The sequence below is a fragment of the Uloborus diversus genome, chromosome 1 (assembly GCF_026930045.1).
Source record: "Uloborus diversus isolate 005 chromosome 1, Udiv.v.3.1, whole genome shotgun sequence".
Lineage (NCBI taxonomy): Eukaryota > Metazoa > Arthropoda > Arachnida > Araneae > Uloboridae > Uloborus > Uloborus diversus.
This window is the reverse complement of record NC_072731.1, coordinates 141457552-141474143: the sequence shown is the minus strand read 5'-3', so window position 1 is coordinate 141474143 and position 16592 is coordinate 141457552. Positions and strand designations below refer to the sequence as shown.

The window sequence follows — 16592 nt, the reverse complement described above, 5'->3', positions numbered from 1 at the left end:
TTCCAAACATGGAGCCTATCTTTTGACATGTTTTTATGCTGTTACGTGAGAATTTGATTTTCCCCAGCAATGTATGTCATCATTTTGATGGCAAAGCGTTTAATATTTCAAACAGATAATCAAAGTTGAAAGTTTCTGTTTCTTCTCCGAGTTATTTATTTATTGTCTACGTGTGAATTTTTAACTAAAACTGCGATCGTTAATATTTCAGGATAAAATGAGCATAAAATTCCTTAGGTATGGAATTAAAGTTCAAATTCGCTTACAATAATTTCAGAGACTATGGAGTGTTATGAAAATTGAAATATCTTCTAGAAATCTTAATTCGAGCTGCAAAGTAGAAAGTGATAATTTTAGTTATCACATGCCTGATAAAAAGTCGTTATCTTGCATTGGCCTTATGTCACAATGACGAAAAGAGTTTGTTACCATGCTTGGCGTATTCTGGAAGTCCAATATGTTAATTCTTCGGTTGATGCATTTAACAAAATAACCGCCGTTCTTTTGAAACATTTGCATCTATTTGACGGCGCCAATAATTTCGATTTCTTCATGGATTTAGATTATAAGGTTTTTAAGACGAATGGCTTTGCTGATGCGTTTTGTGGATGATACTCAAGGCTCGGAATTCAATATCAGTATCTGGGATTTTTCCAACCATACCAACCTATGGATTCGGCTTCCCACCTACGAGATTGCCCTAAAAACGTTAGCTTTGCTTCCGATCATGATTTTTGGTATTCTGGGCAACGTTTCGATTATCGCTGTCATTTGGAAAATAAAGGTAAGAGACATTGTCTTCCCTTCCCGCGTTATTTTGGGATAAAAACAATGGATTCCAGTATTTATTAGGAAATGGAAATTTTATGTCCGTGTGTATGAGAGAGAGGGATCAAGACGGGTGTGAACGTTTTCCGTCATTTGACTTTTTCCCGTTAAAAAAAAAAAAAAAAAAAAACTTTCAGACGGAAATGAGACGGAATACAATATAAATTAGAAAATTATATACAATCAGAGAAATCTGGGGAAATGTCAGGCAAATTTTCTTTTTATTCTATTTGTTTCATACAGTCATATCAAAGAGAAAACTACTACTCATTACCAGGACCGTCATTTTGGGGAATCAATTCCCTCCTTAGCTTCAAAAAATTCATGTTTGTTCATAAAAATTGCCGTGATTTTTGTTGCTTTCCGATAAAATTTGCATTAAGTACAAATCCTATGCCCCCCCCCCCCACCCAGTGGAAAAATTTAAAATGACAGGTCTGACCATTACCTATTTATGTATCAGGCAATCATCGTATTTTTTCTATTTGTCGATATACAGTGTGTGACCTTGAAATACATAGAAAAGCCACAAATTGTCGCATGAACATACCGTTTGTACAATAATGCTTCATAGGTTCACGAATATTTTATGACATCCTAAAAAAAAACTTCAAAGCTGAGTTCAAAGGTGGCACCAGTGGTGTTCCCGTAGGGTATACTCCATATACACCGTATACTCTCAAACCTTTTTTAGACACATTGCGAATACCCTCAAGCTTCAAAAAATTTCATATAATGACATATAACGTACATATACAGGGTGTTCTGTTTTAACCTGCAAAACCTCTATTTTCACAACCGTTAGTCCTAGATGCATGCTTTCAATTGCCAAAATGTTTAAAATCAGGAGCAAAGTTAAGGTATTAAAAATTAAAAGTAAAAATAAAAATGGGTAAAAAAATACAAAATTTAAATTTTTATACGGGCCCTAGGTCCCCTAACTTATATTTAGGGAAATAATCTCCATTAAAATATGATTCCAACACAAAAAGTTTGAAATTAGTACGACCAATATTCACCGAGATATGAAACGCAGGGTTTTGTGACTCATACTTTTTTACACTCGCCGTCAATAACACCTTTTGAGAGGAAATATTGCAATTACTAAGCATTCAAAATTATATGTTTGCAGAGTGGTACCCCTGCTCCTTGCCGTACACCCACGAAATTTTCTTATTTAAGCGATTAACAGTGCGGTTTTTGAGATTTTTTAGGCTTAGTTTTCTCTAAAAAATGCAAAAAGAAAATATATAATCAACTAAATGCCGGTCATTTGATTTGTAAGCTTCCCGCTGGCCGGATTAAATCCATTCACGGGACGAATGTGACTCGCAGGCAGTAGGTTAGATACCACTATTGTATACTATGCTAGCATGTGTTACTTCAATCTTTAGAAGTAACGAAAATAGTTTGGCTTATGTCACTTCCTCCTAGATGAAAATTTGTAAGCTGATTGTTAATATACTTCTCTAACTAATAAATAAAATCAGCTGGCAGTAAGTCGAGGAAAAACTCGTCAGCTGGGGCATTCTAGAAGGCAATAGATGCTCCCGCTTAACTCCCGCGTCAAAACTGAATCGATTATTTCAGGAAGGGCGTAAGTCATACGGGAATCCATTGGACTTACGCCCTTGCTGAAATAATCGATTCAACTTTCAGTGTACCAGCTGACAATTTTTCCACCAGTGTACAGCCAGCTGACTTGTGTATTTATTCATAGTTGCATATAAGCAGTCACCAGGCAAATTCTTAACTGAGAGGAAATCATTGAATTTTTTTATTTTTTCTTACATGTTCGACCTTCAGCTGACTTTGTATTTTCCTTCGAGATATTGTCTTAACTATAATTTGACAAAGTTTCAGTCTGGAGGAAATGATTCAATTTTCAATTTTTTTACATGATTTGGAGGCTACCGCCGCCGCCCATTCCACCTACGGAAACGCAGCTGACTTCCACAAGGCGTTTTGATACCATTCCCTGATGCCTCTCACCAATTATCGTTCTAGAGGAACTGATTGACCAAATTTGTACCTGGCTCCCGGACTAGAATAATAACGAATAAAAAACTACTTCAGTTAAAAGTATTTCCTGCACTGTAAAATATTTCCTGGCGACTCAAAAAATACACACGTAATTGTTCGAGTTTTCATTTATATCATCACTCCCTTAGAGTCTTTTTCTTTTTCTCTTTCTTTCGGTCTTCCTTTTTTTTTTTTTTTTAATGTGTCAAAGACTTTTCAGACACCTTGTATATTTTCAATTTTCGTGGACGTCTTTTTTTTTCTCCTTAAGTATCAGGTTCCGTATTCAATCTTTTTATTCATTTAAAACTGAATTTGACGCTTCCTTAAAATGAAAGATTGAGAATTGTTGCAACTTTCATCCCTGTATTTTACATCCAGGTCATTGCAAATACTTTTGATATCTTTACCGAATGTGAACGAATATCATTTTAGTACTCGTCTAACGTGCTTACAAAAATATTTTTTAACTAACCTAAGTAAAAATTCTTGTGAAGGAAATTCTTAATTTTTGGTTTTCTCTTCGTAAATGCGTTTTATTTCTCGGGGGAAAAAAGATTTTATCATAAGATAATGTTATTTTCTTTTCTTAAAAAATCTACTAAGCGATAAAATATGACTAATACAAAAATTTTTAAAAACTACTGTTTTCTATACAAACAAGACGAAAATTTTCCCATCTCCAATTTTTGCTTTTACAAATTAGATAATTCTGGAGAACTTTTTAGTTGTATTTAGAAAGTTTTATCTAGCCCAGAACTTCAAAATCATTTGCTCGTAAACTGATACGCCACGTGAAAATAGTTATGTTCCTATGGTAATAGAAACGCAGCGTCTTGTTTGTGTTTTAAACGTGACGCATGATTGTTTCGTTTCCAAAACAACATACTTTTGTTACATGTGGTCACCACATGTTGGCCTGCATGGTATTGCAGGAACCTAGATGAAAAATTATACTACGAGTACAAGTACCAACTTCAAGTAAAACAGATTAACCATAGTTGAAATGTTTTCGGAATAAATGTAAACAGATTTTTTTTTATAACTTCTTGTAAAAACAGTATTGATCTTTTCATATTTTTTATAAATATTTAAGTGTTTAGCTTCTAGGAAAACGTCTTGTCATTAATCACACAACGCGACAAAAAAAAAAAAAAAAAAAAAAACTGACACCATTCTTGCTGATTTGATTTTTATGATATTTACTGAATCAAAACACGGCTATTGTTTTTCCACTTTTTGAAAAGGGCGCTTCTCCCCCTTTTTTATATTCTTTTCAGTTTTTTTTTTTAAATTATTTTTGTTTGGAGGGGAAGGGAGCATTACACAAACCATTTACATCTTTCGAGGGTCTGGAAAGGTGAAAAGTTCAAAAGCATGAACATTTGTAGCAAGTTCAGAGGCTCATGGCGGTAAATATCTATTTAAAATATTCAAGAAATTATCAAAGCCGATGTTATATTTTACTAGGGATTGTTTTAGTTTTTCCTCTTATTTTACGGTTTAAAACCGGAGTATCGAACTCATTGCGATGAGCCCCATATCTGAAAATATTTTCACGATGTAAAAAAGTCTTGGGAACACTGCATGTTGCATACGATTAGCACCTCAAAACTGCAGTAATCTTTACTAATAATAAAGCTGAAAGTCTCTCTGTCCGGAGGATGTCTGGATGTCTGGATGTCTGTAGGATGTCTGTAGGATGTCTGTGACGCGTATAGCACCTACACCGTTGGGCCGATTTTCATGAAATTTGGCACAAAGTTAGTATGTAGCATGGGGGTGTGCACCTCGAAGCGATTTTTCGAAAATTCGATGTGGTTCTTTTTTATTCCAATTTTAAGAAAAAAACTATAATAAATTACGAAATTATCATAACGTGGAACCGTAACATGGGCACAAGCCAATTGGCGAGAAAATTCACCATACATTATTTGTAAATATACAGGCGAAACAAAAGACCTTTTAATTTTTCTATCACGGGCGAAGTCGCGCGGGTGCCACTAGTGAAAAATAATCTTAGTGTGTATCTTTATTCAAATTAGAATCACAGATATAATTAAGATTACGAATGAAATTAAGTGTGCAAATCCTCTCACTGTTTAACACTTCTTGCTATTCAGTAAACCAGGGCTTCGCAACCGGTATGCCGCGGCACACTGGTGCGCCGCGACAAGGAACCTGGTGTGCCGCGGTATTTTCGTAGTTATACAAAAAGAGCCTTGACTTAGTTTAAAGTTGCGATCGAATAGAGTTTGTATCGTTTTGTAACTTCTCAATTCACCCGTCGATCATGTGCAATAAGACATACCCGACAAGAGAAGAGGCGGGATTTGCTGCCCCTCCTCTTTTAAAATTCTTGTAATCCTATTACTTTCAGTTTTTAAAAATCGTGGGTTTTAATTTCCACGAAAACAACTAATTATACGGAATGTTTTCTAAATCTTTTGCAAACGGGAGTATCGTCCTCTCCCCCAGGAATTTTAGCCCCAGATTTAGCTTTTGTTTTCCCCTTTTCCAGTTCCGATAGTAATTTCCTTTTATCGTAGTTTCTCAAAGCTCGATTCTGAGACATAGTAAAATAGAAATTAAAACCATACACTGTTTCCTCCATCGTGAAACTCATATGGCAAAACTTACCAGATGAACTGAAGTCAGCTTTGGCTGAAGTCGTGAAAATCGTGAATTTCATAAAATCGAGGCCGCGTAATTCTCGCCTTTTCTCCGTACTTTGTGAAGGAATAGGGGCAGATCACTACTCCCTACTTCTTCATATAGATTCGCTGGCTTTCGCGTGGTGAGGTACTATCAAGAATTTTTGAATTGAAGGACGAGGTACGACAGTTTTTGGTTTTAAAAAACGAAATGCCGTACGCCAGTTTGTTGCAAGACAAATATAGGGTGGCAAAACTAGCGTACATGGCTGACATTTTTGAAAACATTAACGAATTGAATCGGAAAATGCAAGGACAAGGAGAGAATTCGGGTTACATATATGGACAAGCCAAACGGGTTCAAATCAAAAGTTCAGCTGTGGAGAGAAGTAGTTCGTGGCTCCTTGGACATTTTCAAATGGACCGTCAATATGGTATGTGAAGAAAATGTCATGGAAGAAAAGCTGCTGAATGTGGTGGCAGAACATTTAGTCATACTTCAGGACAAGTTTAAGCACTATTTTAAGAATAGTAATATGGAACAGTATGACTGGATTCGCGATTCATTCTCTTCTTCTACGGATGCATCAGTTAAAGACCTTTCTTGGAAGGCGCGAGAAGAATTTATGTACCTCAAGAGCGACCGTACTCTTAAACTTAAGTTGAGCGAAGTGCCTCAGGACGAATTTTGGATGCTAGTTAAAAATGAGTATCTCACTATCTCTTGTCTTGCTATTGATGTGCTGCTACCATTTTCAACTACATAACTTTGCGAACTCAACCTCTCTGCTTTCGCACTTGTAAAAAACAGTAAGAGATCATCGCTAAAGAGCCTGGATCAAGAACTTCGTGTAGCTCTTTCCGGCATAGAGCCGAACATCAAACGTTTTTGCAAAAATTAGTGTCAAACGGAAGTTAGGTGCATGCTTTTAATTTCTTGCTTGCTTCTTTCTTGAAACATTATTTGATAAATTGTTTAACTTCAGTGTGCACTTTAATGACATGTTTGACAGAAATGCTTTGAAACATATGAAACATCATTTTCTGTAAATAGCTATAGTTTTGTTGTTCATTATCAACCTCAATACATTCGAAATATTTCAGCTTTCTAAATAAATGTAAATATACTACGTTTGTTGTAATTGTTTTATTCATATGAAAAAAGTCCCCCCCCCCCTCTTTTTACCAGTGAATGACAAAAACATTTCTATATTACTATTTGCGAAATTAAGTTCAGTGTGCCCCGTTGATCTAGAAATTTCTTAAGTATGCCGCAAAGTAAAAAAGGTTGAGAAGCACTGCAGTAAACCCTTATTATTCCGAACTCCATTAAATCGGACTTCACTTTATATGGACAGCCATTTAGATGTATATCTATACTAATATTATAAAGAGAAAGGGCGGATTTTTGTGTGTTTATATGTTCGAGGTAATCTCCGAAACCACTGCACCTATTTGAAAAATTCCTCCACTATATGAAAGGTGCTTTCTTACTGAGTGACATAGGCTATAATTCGAAAAAATACGATAAATAGTTTATTCTAATTTAGGCCCCAATTTCACATAAATTCCCGAATATGAGAGTGAAAAATTACTTGCACATATTATTATATATCGTTGAAAAGAGTAGAATTTTCCGCGTTCGAAACATTCAATGCTCTAACTTAATTACGGCGGGAGTGATTTGTGTTTTTAGCTCGAATTATTTAGGCTTAGCTGAAATTTAGACGCTACTTTCTTCATTAACTCTATTAGTGAAAAGTGAAGGAATTGTCCCACAGTTTTCTTTTTGACACCATTGGAAAAAGCAACATTTTTTTACTCCAGATCTCTCTCGACCTATGGTCAAAAAACTTAGCTTCTATCTTCAAAGGAAAAAAAAGTTACAAGCATTTCTAAATCAAATTCGAAAAATGTCATTTTGATTCAGGTTGTCAACCATTTTATTTTCGCGTTTCCACGGTTACGCTTTTTGAATCCATTGTTTCTTTCCTTATTTTGCATTTAATTTCTTAAACTTATTTTATTTCGTGTTTCATATGGCTACGCTTTTAAAATCCATCTTTCGCATTTTAATTTCTTAAAAGTATTTTAATGTCTGTCGCCATTGTTTGGAAGGGTAATTTTTCATGATGTTTCCTTTTTTTTTCTTTTATTTAAGCCTGATTGTTGAATGTATGTCACTTGACACAATTTTTATTCTCAAGGTAGACCGGGCAAAGCCGGGCAACGCAGCTCTTAACATATAAAGATTTGAAAGCTACTGTTAATATGATTTTATACTTTTTTGTTTGTTGGGCAAAACATTTATTATTGCCAAAGAAAAAACATCCGCTTCACTCGCAATAGGGCTGGGTTCCGATATCGCGGTCGCTTGGCGCGTTAGGCGCTGAGCAGTTCAGTCTAGGATTATTGTTTTAAAGCAACCGTAAATGTAATTCATTGTTTTGGCGATTTGTTTTGAAAGAAAAGAAACTTTTGATTTGTTTTTATCCGAGTGAAATGTACGACATTTTCCTCTTTTTTACTGACGATGATTTTTAAATGTTCCACAGGATGTATTTTTATTATTTTTTTTTTCGTTAAACGGATGTCTTATGATAGCGTGGTTGCTGGGCGAGTTTGGTAATAAACAATAGAGTTGCGGAACTATTTTTACGTTTGAAAGATATTGTTTGATGTCTTTTTTTTTTTGTTTATTTGGCAAAATATTTTAAATTGCAGTAAAAACCGCTTCACTCGCTAAATAGAGTTTTAAAGCAATTGTAAATCTAATTTAATGATTTGACAAAAAGTTTTAAATTTTAAAGAAACTTTAATAGTTTTTTTTTTTTTTTTTTTTTTGAAAAGGTGTGTACGCATTTTATATAAAGAAAAATCATTATTTCACATCAGAGGGACTTCCATTAAATTTTTAGCACGGGCATCGCTGTGCGGGTACTGCTGTTATTGTATAAATAAAAGGCGACTTAGCGCAAAAATTTACTTTTGTATGCCGTGTTTTGTATTTTTGTAATTTTCTCCTATGCAGTTTAATATTTCATTCTCTTAGATTCAAAATACAATGTTTACCATGCAGAGTAGTTTTTGTACTTCAGTTCAATTTCTAGGTTATTTTGTTTAATCGGTACTTTTATTAGTTAAGATGACCTGCTGGACTCTCCATTTTAGTCTGGAACGGGCCTGCGCATACCATTCGGTATGACAGTTGGACGTCCCAAAGGTATTTAGATCATATTCTGAGGTCATGTCACACTGCAGCCATGGGCAATTCGTTTTCTGTTAAGTGATCATAATGCCAGATCTCAGCTCGTCTTGTGGCTAACTTTCTTGAAGCTGAAGCAATGCAACGTACAGAGGAGCAAGCATACTCTGCTGATCTCAATTCGATAGAAAATGGTTGGAGCAAACTCAGACGGCATATTGCTGCTTGACTAGGGCCTTTCTTTACTCTTGGAAAACACACTTCTTTACGACTTTAACAGCATTCCCCAATATCGTACCCTTAACGTCGCCACACTCAGTGGAGGGAAGCAGGCAGATCAGGTGGGCCAGTCCTTGAAAGCTGACACTGTTGAAAAAAAAAATAGCAACAGAATTTCAAAGTCGTTAGCCCCAGAGTGGACTCTTCTTCCTATTCAAATCTCCATTTTAATTTTTATGAAATAATAACATGTGAAAAATGTAAAATACATACTTATTAAGTTAATTCTTCTTTCTTTAAACGCGTTAATCGATCGCTTATCGTTAATTGTTATTGTTAAATAATAATAATAGTTGTATTAAAATCATTTTTATTTCATTGAATTAATTTTTTGTACCTAAACTGTTTCAAAATTTTACTTTGGACGAATTTTGAACTGTAATCCCTTCACCCCCCCCCCCTCCCAATTGGTTTCTTTTACTTTACGTACATTAAGGAGAAAGTGCTTGAATTTAAAACTTGGCGTTCTGAAAAAAAAAAAAAACTTAGTAATTTACTAACGCATGATATTCAACAGTTTGAGGAAACGAGTTTAACATCGTTTTTATAATAACTATATTATTATTTTGTTTAAACATAAGTCATATTTTTTTCCACAATTTGTTTCAATTGTTCAAAAAAGGTATAAAGTTCAGAACATTGACAAAATGTTTAAAAAAAATCTATTTTGAGACAAAGGAAAGTTGGATCGCATAGTTCTGGGCGAACTTCTTGTTTAACTTGAAATTTAGAAGAAAAAACAATTTCAAACTAGTGGGTAATTGTTACTGATAAAATCAAGCCGAATGGTGTTTGCTTAAAAGAAAATTACGCTCAAAAATATTGAAATCAAACGCGAAAAGTTTATTCCACCACATTGTTAAAAATATATGCCGTAATAAAGTAATTGTCGCAAGTTCAAGCATTTAGCCTTGTACATCAATATTTAATCAGAGCTACATGCTTCTTGAACCATTATTGTCTTTTGCAGGGGATGCGAACATGCACGAACATTTTCATCTGCAATATGGCACTAGCTGATCTGATGACAATTTTGTGCTGTTCGTGGACAATCATCGTTGTGGATGCCTATCAAAATTTTGTCCTTGGAAAGCTCTATTGCAAGCTGGATGGGTTTTTCCATGGTAACAATCCAATCCGAATCTTTTTTTTTTTATAAATAACTAGGGGGCTCTGCCTCCTGCTCGTTACCGCTCACCAACCCTCGAAGATTGCTTCGCTAACTTATTTGATTCGTAAAGATTTAAATCGTCAATTAAAAGAAACAGATTAAAAACACGTTATGAGTTTCATTTGGAGCAAAAAGCATCCCTTCTCGGGTTTCAAAATAACTTGTACCAACTTGCAGAGCCGTAAGGGCTGAGGGGCTTCTGAGCATTGCAAAACTGCAGTTTTGTACGTTTGAAAAGTCGCTTTCATATTCGTGGTCTCTAGTAATATATTTTACTCTTTAGCTCGGGGCTGGAATTGTGTTGAACCTAAGATTTTCCGTTAAAATCGAAACGATTAAAGTTTGTTAATAAGAAAAAAAGAAACATGCGAATCGAAAGGATGTAATTATGGCAACGCCTAATAAAACATCAATAATTTTAATGGAGATGCAGTGGCGGATCATGTGATTGTGAGGCCCCAGGCGCAGCCTGATCCTGAGGCCCTCACAACAAAAACGAGTCTTACTAATATTAGCAATGCTGGAAATCATAACTTTTTTTATTTTTTGAATAAACGAACAAGCTTTGGGGGGGGGGGGCAGTTACATTCTTATTTACAAGGGAAAAACGACATTTCTGACAAAAAAAAAACACATCAGTGAAAAATTTTGCCTCCTATATTTGTTCGTAATTTAGTCAGTATAGGGGGAGAGATCCTCCGAGCCCTACTTTCTGGCATTTACAGGGATCGTAGTGGTGATTTCAAAAATTTTAAGATAAATTTTGATAAAATCTTAGGACATTTTTAGGACAACAGATATCAAGTTTTTTTTGAACTTAAACGTAATTTATAAGCTTGATTTTCGCAGTGGATGATAAAACGTTTCAAATTCAATCTTGAAAGTTACAATAAAAGGCATTCAATCTTGTATTCTTTAACACAGTGATCAGTATGAAGTAAAAATAAATGTACATATTTCCAATTGCGTCTGTCAACTTGCTTTGTTGTTGTTGAAAAAATGTCCTTAATAAGGAGGGATTAAAAGTAGAGTGCAAAGTGCAAGTCCAAAATTTATTGCATTTTTCTTTTTATCAGATAATCTGATATTTTTTGGTATCTCAGAATCACTAAAAAATTTCCCTGTAAATTCCAGATAAATCATTTAAAGATGCAAATGAATAATTGTTTTTTATGGCAACTAAAACTATAAGAAAACCTCCGCTTACGAAATTTTACCTTGGAGTGAATTTGAAACAAAAGCTTTGGATTGCTTCATCATAACCAATATGTTTTCAGTAAAAGACCAAGAACGTGGAATTTAAAATACAGCTTGTTTTTTCAAGCTACTTGTTAACCTCTTATGTCTCGCCGCATCAGCATGAGACAATACCTGTGAAAATAAAATGCTTTAAATTCATCCCTGTCTGCATGGCACCATGTGCTAATTTTGCATCTATTTCTCTCTGCCTTTTCAACCACAAGGAAGAGAATTTCGTTTCTCATGGCATTTAAATAAAACAAACTACTATTCACATTTTTTTTTTATTTTTAAAGTTAGTGACTAAATTTAAAAATTATTTGTGCAAGAAATAATCCAACTTCACTGAACAGAAACACAAATAAAAGCAAACTGAGTCTTTGTATTGGAAGAACAAGCTAATGCTCAGACTACAACGCAAGATAAGCATTATAAAAATAAATATTACTTCCCACCTGGGGACAAACCATTTAACTTTTGTTCTAAATATGCTTTTTGAACCACGTGCTTACATTTGGGTTCTTATTTTGTTTTATAGCTTTTTTTGTAGAAGAGGAATGACTGCAAGATTTAGAAAGTATAGATAAAACAGTTTTATGTACAGCATTTGTTTTTGTTAACTGCATCCCCCTCCCTTCTCTAGAAAAAAAAAGTAGCAGCAGTATAGGTTTTTCTTTTTCTTAAAAAAAAAAAAAAATCTTAAGGTCTATGAAGTTTATTTTGTCCTAAAATACAGGCATATCATCATGAAAACTTTCATTTTTCTGCACAAGTAGGGAATGAAGTGTGAACATTATGGAAATTTTAGGACAATTCCTAACCCTGGGCATTTAGCAAAATCCCAGCTTTCCTCAGTTTTCCAATGTAAGTATAATTCAGTTGTGCAATCAGAAAAAAGTCCAAGGAGGGTGAAGCACTTAACAAAAAAAGAGAGAAGGAAAATCTGTGATCTGATAAGTAAAGGGGGGGGGGGGGTTCTCCCCCGGAAAATTTTTGAAACTCGAAGGTTTATAAACGCTATTTTAGACTTTCTTTGCTGATGTTTATGGACAAAGAGGTGCAGTTGTCTCAGCGGAAAGTGGTAGAAAATGAAACCTTAAAAACGCGATTATAGGCCATTTTATTAACGTTAGGGTAAGGGATGGAGCCCAGGGAGTGCCCCCAATATATTTTTTTGAAAATTAGATCGAAATCAATTCTCTGCCCCTCCTCCCTTCCCCATTTCGAAATTGAACTTTCAAAAACACACTATTGCAGACAAAATTTACATGATAAACAATTTTACGGGAAAGAGGTGCTGGGGCTCTTCCATGAAATTTTTTTTTCAAAATTATGGTCCGAAAAACTTTAGCAACATTTTATATACAGGGGCTATATCATTTAAATTTTTTCTAAGTGTAGTTTAAAAAACTTAAATTTTTTATGATTTTAAAGAAAGTCTATTCGTGGACCCTTGCTTGAGTATTTTCTGAAATTGAAAGAGTTCATCGGCTTTCGGAGTCCTGGATAGTGATCCAAGGCGTACGCTAAGAAGTGGGGTGATTAGGAGAAACGTATAATGAGTTCGCGCGCGCGCAACTATGATGAATCCAAGTGAAATTCTTACTCTCATATTTTTACTTTTCCTGAAATTATTTATATACTTTTGAAATTCAAAATTCGTAGTTTAATTTCCTTTAATGTTTGAAAATCTTGATTCTTCAGCAGTTTTCAAGCAAATCTTAAAGCCTATGTCTGTTTTTATGATCATTACCATCGTTTTTTTTTTTTTTTTTTTTGAAGCAGAAAAACATGCTGTTTAGTACATGGCAAATGTTAATGTACAATCTTGAAAATAAAACTGAAACACTTCAATAGTTGGGAGAAACTAACCTGGCAGCATTAAGAAAGCTACGCAGATCTTAATTATAGCATTACGAGGCTGTCAGGTTAGGTTTGCCGCAACTACAGTTTTTATATAAAATGTTTGTTTTTAATAAGTAAATCAATCTTAATGAAGTTGAAATTGTGAAATATATTACAAACAAATGTCACCAGTGAAAGAAGGAGAACACTCAAAATCAACTACTTTCGCAGCAGAGGCATTTAAAATTTTTATAGTAATTTTATAAAGCGTATTTGTAATGAATTGACAAATGGTTCTCTGTAATGTAATGGAAATATAATTTAAAGAACAATTAACAGTGTATTCTTTTTTTCGAAAGCAATACCTTAGTACCACTTTAATTGTAGCCTATTATATTTCAAAATTTAGCATTTAACACCAAGATTGCAGCATAATTCTAGAAATTAAATAGTTATTAAAACATATTAAACTTATCTCAAAAGGAATGGTCTTGTCGTTGATTGAAGACAAAGCAAAAGCACGAGCAAGAGTGAATCAAAACAGCCAATGAAATACCTTCTTCGTTCTTTCCTCCAAAAAAAAAAAAAAAAAAAAAAAATTCCCGCGTTTTCCAAACTGCTTATTTAGTTAAATACGCCATAAAATTACCTTGTTACGGGTTGGTCACTGGTGGGAAAGTGCGAAATTTAGCAAAAAGTAAAGAAAGAAAACACAGGAAAACACAGCTGTGCACTGACTGTGCCCGGCGTGTGAAAACGACTTCGATTCCTGCTGCCTGCTCCTCTTATTTAGAAAAAAACACCGATTCGGGCATAATCGCACAAATGACGATTGGTATATTTTGAGAACTGATATAATACTGACACAAAAATGATGACTGGTCATCATTTGCTTGGGAAGAGGGGGGGGGGGTCTCCCTCCACTCTACCCCCTCTCGACACTTCCTAGCTATATAGCTATTCCAATTAAAGCAAGTATCTTCGTGAGTATATCAATAGTGCTTTTTTAAAACAAAAGATGCATACTTCTTACTCAGACAAAAGCTACTTGTAAGTGGTCAAAGAAATCCTTGAAACCGGAAAAGTTCTTCTGGCAAGCAGGCCCGGATGTATAAATTAAGGGGCGCCCTGCAAAAATTCTGTAGGGCCACTCACCAGAGGCCAGCAGTGTGTACATTCGTGCCGTTAATAAGAACTTAGTTCTAGTTTTTTTATTTTTATCAATTTATTTTTTTTTCTCAATTTCTTGGGACGTTGGATCCTTTCAGGTCGTGTCCCCACCTGCGCTACGTGGTTTGCTGGTACGCAGATCCAGGCCTGCTGGCAAGACTAACTGTGCATTTTATCAGAATAATTTTGTCGAGTATTTTACAAACATAATTTTATGCTGAAATTGTGGGAAGAAAGAGGAAAATCCAAACAAAAGCACCTGAAGCCAGGGGCCCCCTAAGACTTAGGGGGCTTTATTGGAAGCAATCAGCCCGCGCCTAAAATTCATGATTAAATATTACTTTTTATGAGTTTTGAACATTTTCCACTCAAAATTATGACTTTCCACGACAAATTCTTAAAACAAAAAATTTTGGTTTTGAGGATAGACCCGTTCGCAGCTCCGAGGCCCCCTGCTTTTCTGGAGGCCCCAGCTAGCGCCTCATGCGCCTATGCGGTGATCCGCCACTGTGGAGATGAGATTATTCTAACTTGATTTTTATCGGCTTGTATTTTTTTCCCTTTGGAGATAGAATCCTAATTTTTAGACCATAGGTCTTGTTAGATCTGGAGTGAAAAAAGCCGCTCTCTTCAGTGGTGTCAAAAAGAAAACTGTGGGACAATTCCTTCCCTTTTTACTGGTAGAATTAATGAAGAAAATAGTGCCTAAATTTTAGCCAAGCCTAAAAAAGTTCAAGCTAAAAACGCAAATAACTCTCGCTGTATTTAAGTTACAGCATTGAAACAAATTGTGTCGCATGCGGAAAATTCTACCCTTTCTAACGATATACAAATACAAGTACAAAATACAAAAGTGACGACCAGCAACAGGCTCTGGGCCCAGCTAGACTGGTCCTAGTCAATTTACAATCCCCAGTGAAGATCAATGGCCCTCTTAAAACTGTCTACTCCTTTGCTCATTACCACCTCTTCCGGTAAGCTGTTCCAAGGTTCCACTACCCTGCTAAAATAATAATTTTTCCTAATATCCATGTTAGCCTGAGATTTAAATAGCTTAAAACAATGACCCCTTGTCCTGTTTTCAGTGCTAAACTTTAACCCCGTAACATCTTTTCGTTTTAATAAATTTAAACAGCTGAATCATGTCCCCTCGGTCTCTTCTTTGCTCAAGACTGTACATTTTTAGCTTCTAAGCCTGGAATCATAATCTAAGTGGGAAAGTCCACTTATTAGCCTTGTAGCCCGCCTTTGAACCCTTTCCAATACATTAATGTCTTTCTTAAGATAAGGAGACCAAAACTGAACAGCATACTCCAAATGGGGTCTTACCAAACTTCTATATAAGGGCAGAAGAACTTCTTTAGATTTATTTGAAATAGATCTATTGATAAACCCAAGCATCTTATTGGCTTTGTTGCTAGCAATGCTGCACTGTTGGCTAAACTTTAAATCCTGACTTATTAGGACCCCCAGATCAGTAACTTTGTCTGCCTGACTAATGACTGAACCTTGCAAATAATAACTTGTACACCTATTTCCATGCCCTAAACGTAGCACTTGACATTTCCCAACATTAACAGCCATACCCCATTTATCAGCCCACTCCGTAATATGATCTAGATCCTCTTGCAGCTGATTTGCTTGTTCTTCATTTTCTACAGTCCCCATAACTTTGACATCATCAGCAAAACAATTCATGTTCCCAGAAATATTTTTGTGAATATCGTTCATAAAGACAATGAACAAAACAGGCCCTAACACTGATCCTTGAGGAACCCCGCTTAAGACCTCACTCCAATTAGAATAATTTCCCCTTACAACTACTCTTTGTTTCCTTCCGGTCAGCCAATTTTTTACCCAAATGAAAGTTTTCCCTCCTATTCCTATATCAGCTAATTTGCTAAGTAGAGCAACATGCGGTACCTTATCGAAAGCTTTTTGAAAATCAATGTAAACAACATCTACAGGCTTCTTATTGTCCAAAGCCATGGTAACTTTGTCATAGAAATGTAATAAATTAGTTGCACAAGATTTACCTTTCCTGAAACCGTACTGAAAACTAGTCAATAGATTATTAGTCTCTAGAAAATTTACTATCTTAATTTTCATCAATGTTTCAAAAATTTTGCAAACCACCGAAGTTAGACTCACAGGTCTATAATTTCCCGCACTCCCTTTA

General features: G+C 35.1%; 1 protein-coding gene across 1 annotated transcript in view; it reads left to right on the top strand.

Moving 5' to 3' along the window:
• The first annotated feature begins 442 nt into the window (after nucleotides 1-442).
• The window catches only part of LOC129221723 (substance-K receptor-like), a 32522-nt gene continuing 16372 nt past the window's right edge, over nucleotides 443-16592 (top strand). The window contains exons 1-2 of the mRNA XM_054856189.1: nucleotides 443-784; nucleotides 9959-10112. Coding sequence (XP_054712164.1) covers nucleotides 584-784; nucleotides 9959-10112 — 355 coding nt within the window. The 5' untranslated portion in view covers nucleotides 443-583. The remainder of the gene's footprint in view (nucleotides 785-9958; nucleotides 10113-16592) is intronic.